The 5,148-nt window shown below is 46.8% G+C and overlaps 1 protein-coding gene and 1 long non-coding RNA gene across 3 annotated transcripts in view; one reads left to right on the top strand and one right to left on the bottom strand.

Moving 5' to 3' along the window:
- The window catches only part of LOC105545824, a 15,192-nt gene extending 14,283 nt beyond the window's left edge, over positions 1 to 909 (top strand). Inside the window, exon 2 of the long non-coding RNA XR_001006989.1 lies at positions 9 to 909. This is a non-coding gene — a long non-coding RNA (uncharacterized LOC105545824). The remainder of the gene's footprint in view (positions 1 to 8) is intronic.
- Positions 910 to 924: 15 nt separating this feature from the next.
- Positions 925 to 5,148, bottom strand: part of RILPL1 (Rab interacting lysosomal protein-like 1) — a 63,406-nt gene continuing 59,182 nt past the window's right edge. The window contains exons 7-8 of one of the 2 annotated variants that reach the window (XM_011988856.1): positions 4,422 to 4,509; positions 925 to 1,403 (exon numbers count right to left, since the gene is read on the bottom strand). In XM_011988856.1, coding sequence (XP_011844246.1) covers positions 1,398 to 1,403; positions 4,422 to 4,509 — 94 coding nt within the window. In that variant the 3' untranslated portion in view covers positions 925 to 1,397. The remainder of the gene's footprint in view (positions 1,404 to 4,421; positions 4,510 to 5,148) is intronic. The other variant, XM_011988855.1, reaches the window with a different exon arrangement.

A 5,148-nucleotide genomic window follows, 5' to 3' on the forward strand; every position in this document is an offset into this window, starting at 1 on the left:
TTGGCCAGGCTGGTCTTGAACTCCAGACCTCAAGTGACCCACCCACCTTGGCCTCCCAAAGTGTTGGGATTACAGGCGTGAGCCACTGTGCCCGGCCTCACTGATGGTTTCTTAGCAAACTTCAGTAGAATATTTAGAATGTGGCCCTGATCAACTTGAGTGCTGGTAGGAGATGCTACCTCGCTCAATCTCTGAGCACCCAGCCCTGTGCCCTGGATGCTTGGCAGGTGGAGAGAAAGACAGTGTTATGTGGGCAAGCCTCCAACTCACCAGTTGCAGCAGAGCATCTGGCTCTCCGTCTGCTGCGGCAGCCCTGTGAGTCAGTCAGACATGTGGTCCCCAAGTCAGCTTCCCACCTAGCACCCTTGTTCTGCTACAGCTCCCCCACCTGCCCTCCTGCATTGCCTAGGATCCCACGCTCCACTTTCAGTCTGCTCTGGGACGTTTGTCTTCTTTGCAGGGGACTAAGTATATGACTTAATGAATCCTAAAAGGAAAAAAAAGATGTCAGGAAAAAACAGGCACACAAGAAATGTTGCAACATCTCATCCTTAGCAACTTTGTTTGGTTAGTACTGCATAACTCACAGCAGATTCCAAGGCACCTGCCTTGAACATTGCTACATGCTCTAGGCATTATCAGGAATGCAGCCAGGGCGCCTGCAAAGTTGTCTCCAGTTTCTGCGTAGGAGGACCATCATCCATATTGTCTGTGGCTTTGTGTCTGAGTTGGGCGACTGAGCCTGTGACTTCAGACTCCTTGTCTGCCTGATGGATACATTCTGTTTAAGACATTGCCATCACAATTTCATGAATGTAACCAATGAAGATCTAGCCCTTCCATGCCTCCTGCTGAACTATGTCACCTATGATAATAACACCTCTACACATAGCATTTTATACAAAGCAAGTCAAACAGCAGTGATAGTGGCAAGTGATGTATTTGGCTTAAAGAAGCTTGTGTTACTGAAATTAACGCAGAAGTCTGGCCTCTGTCTGTGGGATTATTAAATATATATCCTATGGAATCAGAGTCATCTATTAGAAACGGTGATAGCCCTGGGTATAAATAAACATTTCTTTAGAGTTTGGCGTCAGTTTTTCAATGTCCATCCTCAAATCAGACAGTCTGTTTGAGGGGTCAGTTTTCCGGGTGCGTCTGCACCGAGAGGCTTGAGGCAGCAGCGACCCTGGGCTGCAGTTCGGTTGCAGGCGCTGGTGGCGGGCAGTCCAGGTTGGAGGGTGGAGATGGGCCAAGGTCACAGGTGCTGCAGGGCTTCCTGTCCTTGCTCTGTGTAACCGTCATCACGGTGGGTGTTTGCCCACTGTCCAAAGGACTCCTGGATGTGCACGTTTCTCTGCGTGTTGGCCAGGCGCTTCTTATCTCGGGAGAAGAAGCTAAACCTTTGGAAGGGAAAGCAAACACAGAAATGAGAACTGACCCTTTGCTGTGCACGTCACAGTTTTTGCAGTGCCGGAGACAAACAGCAGCAAACTCAGAAGAGAGCAAATCAATTCAAGGTGTGAAAGACACAGTCGGGGGTGCAGGTCAAAGTTATTCTAAGAAAGCAGCGGGGTATTCTGCGTGTCATTTGGACACGGTACCTTGGAGGTCACGCGGTATGGTCAAGGCATGCATGTTGATGTGATGTGTGAGGTGTCTTCCACCTTAGCAGCTACAGAGGATTTATCCCGTTACCAGTGGAAATCAAAAGCTACTGAAACAAATCATGGGTTTCTTTAATTACCGTAATGACGCAGAGAAAAGAAAACTTGAAAGCCATGTGGAATATAAGATGATTCTGTTGTAAACAGATGAGTATTTCGAATTTAAATAGTTCTGTATTTGTTTAATGTCAGGAAATTGTGGCCCAGATTTCATGGACATTACTGCTTAGGATGAGGCTAAAGGAGGTATTTAAGAAAAATGAGACAATAAAAAATATATTATGGGCTGGGCGCAGTGGCTCATGCCTGTAATCCTAGCACTTTGGGAGGTCAAGGCAGGCGGATCACTTGAGGTCAGGAGTTCGAGACCAGCCTGGCCAACATGGTATAAAACCCTTTCTCTGCTAAAAATACAAAAATTATTCAGGCGTGGTAGCTCATGCCTGTAATCCTAGCTACTTGGGAGGCTGAGGCAGGAGAATCGCTTGAATCTGGGAGGCGGAGGTTCCAGTGAGACAAGATCACGCCACTGCACTCCAGCCTGGGCAACAGAACGAGACTCTGTCTAAAAAAAATATATATATATATGTGTGTGTGTGTGTGTGTGTGTGTGTGTGTGTGTGTATATGTAAAACATGGTATGCATGGTTCTCTGATACAAAATTTGGGAAACATCAATTTGGACTTTCAAAAATGGATTTAATGGTAAAAGCCTTTAGACTGTATCACTGTAACCAGCTACAGAGCCACAGTGAGTCTGGCCTCAGACTTTAACTGAGGTAGACCAATAGGTCTTTTTAAAAGAGCTGTGACTGTTGCATATTGATCAGAGAGAGCCATCAGGAACTTTCAGATGCCTGAAAGATAAAGGCAGAAGTCACAAGCACACTTGAGTTTGTTACTGTAGAAAAAATAAAGAAAAACAAAAGACAAAAAAGTCACAAGCAAAAACCTTGCAAGGTAGTCCATTTATTTTATTTTATTTTTTTTGAGATGGGGTTTCGCTCTCTTTGCCCAGGCTGGAGTGCAATGGTGCGATCTCGGCTCACTGCCACCTCCGCCTCCTCGGTTCAAGCGATTCTCCTGCCTCAGCATCCTGAGTAGCTGGGATTACAAGCACCCGCCACCACACCTGGCTAAGTTTTTATATTTTTAGTAGAGATGGGGTTTCGCCATGCTGGCCAGGGTTGTCTCAAACTCCTGACCTCAGGTGATCCACCTGCCTCGGCCTCCCAAAGTGCTGGGATTACAGGCGTGAGCCACTGTGCGTGGCCAAAGTAGTCCATTTAAAACAAGGTCTGGTTTGAGGTCATGTAAACGAACTAGGACCCTGGTCAGTGAACCTGAAATTGGCCTACCTTGAGGAATTCCCAAAAGCTCTTCCTAAAACTGTCCTTTGATACTACCAGGCTCTACTAAGATTCCTTCTGTTGTCACCAAGTTCTACTCTTTTTTTTTTTTTTTTTGAGATAGAGTCTCGCTTTGTCGTCCAGGCTGCGGTGCAGTGGCTTGATCTCAGTTCACTGTAACCATTACCTCCCGAGTTCAAGCGATTCTCCTGCCACAGCCTCCCAAGCAGCTGGGATTACAGGTGCACACCACCGCCCCAGCTAATTTTTTTGTATTTTTAGTAGAGATGAGTTTCACCATGTTGGTCAGGCTGGTGTCAAACTCTGACCTCAAATGATCCACCTGCCTCGGCCTCCCAAACTGCTCTGATTACAGGCATGAGCTGTTGAGCCCGGCCGTCACCAACGCCTGGGATTACAGGCGTTTGCCACTATGTGAATGATGGCTCTGAACTTGGTAAGAGATATCATATAATAGCTATGTTATGTTTCCTGGGAGGCAAGAATAGGAACAAAGCCACTGTGAAATCAAAGCTTCGGATAAACTATTTTTGATTCCCTCTGTTTGCTGGTTGCTAATGTTGCAGCCTGTAGAGTTTAGTTTTAATCACATCTGGGTGAAAATGATTTCACTCTTCTGTGGTTACTGGATCCTACAATCACTTTCTACCAGAAATAAACTGATCTTTCATTGCAAAGCTATGGCAAGCCAAGTTTATCTGATGAAACTCTCCCTAGCAACTAAGATGCCTTTTCTCTATGACAGGTAAGTGTGCTGGTGAATGAAGGCACGATTCTCACACCGGGTTATTTGTGAGCTCTTTCCATAGGGTAATCCAGGCAATTAGCTGGCCAAAAATACAGCAGCAACACATCACGATTATGCTTCACCTCTCCCTCCCTCAGGTAAGCAGGAAGGCCACTTAGCACTTCCAACAGACAGAATCAAAACACTGGTTCCCTCCTCTGCCTTTCTTTTTAAAACAAGATCAAATGGCCGACTTGAAGATGGCTTGGAAAACAAAGCAGTTTAGAAAGCTACAGGGTGAACATCAAAAACACAGGGTTAGTGTCACTCGGGGACCGCAGTGGGCGTTGATTACTGACCCGTCACTTAAAGGACCTTCTTTACTGGATCATGGGCAAGGTGGTTTTAGAACAGAAACAGAAGAGACAAAAAGAATTATCGGTGACAGAGCCGAGAATTCTGAGGCTTCGCTCGAGTAGACCGAGCACAGCCATGGCACAGCTGAAATCACACTCAACATCCACGTCAAATGGAGCACACAGGTGGTGGCCATGCAGCTTAAGTGGCCAGGGGAGACAGGTCAGCCCCAGCAGTAGCCGAAGCAGACATTCCAAGGGCATAGCTCAAACAAAACCCAAACACACACACAGTGCCTACAAGGGAAACAAGTCGTCGGACAGGCTGCAGTGTGGGGTCATCTATTATCAGTCCAGCTGCTACCATGGGCATTATGGCTGTAAAGATCCTGGTTAGAGAAGTACAGATAGACACAGAGAAGATAAAAACAGGGGAGGCATGAAAAAGAAACACTCCACAGACACCAGTGGAAGGGTTTGATTAGGGTCTAAGATAGGGGTTGAATTGTGTCCCCTGTCTCTAAATTCACTTCAATTTTCTTTTTTTTTTTTTTTATGAGATGGAATCTCACTGCCTCATCCAGGCTGGAGTATGGTGGCGCAATCTCAGCTCACTGCAACCTCCTCCTCCCGGGTTCAAGCGATTCTCCTGCCTTAGCCTCCCAAGTGGCTAGGGATTACAGGCGTTTGCCACCAGGCCCAGCTAATTTTTGTATTTTTAGTAGAGACAGGGTGTTACCATGTTGGCCAGGCTGGTCTTGAACTCCTGACCTCAGGTGATCTGCCTGTCTCAGCCTCCCAAAGTCTGGGATTACAGGTGTGAGCCATCGTACCTGGCTATTTCTAAAAAAAATTTTTTCGAGGCTGGGCGTGGTGGCTCACGCCTGTAATCCCAGCACTTTGGGAGGCTGAGGGGGGTGGATCACCTGAGGCTGGGAGTGCAAGACCAACCAGATCAACATGGAGAAACCCCGTCTCTACTAAAAATACAAAATTAGCCGGGTATGATGGCGCACGCCTATAATCCC

Source organism: Mandrillus leucophaeus, unplaced genomic scaffold (genome assembly GCF_000951045.1).
Source record: "Mandrillus leucophaeus isolate KB7577 unplaced genomic scaffold, Mleu.le_1.0 Scaffold34, whole genome shotgun sequence".
In the NCBI taxonomy this organism is placed as follows: domain Eukaryota; kingdom Metazoa; phylum Chordata; class Mammalia; order Primates; family Cercopithecidae; genus Mandrillus; species Mandrillus leucophaeus.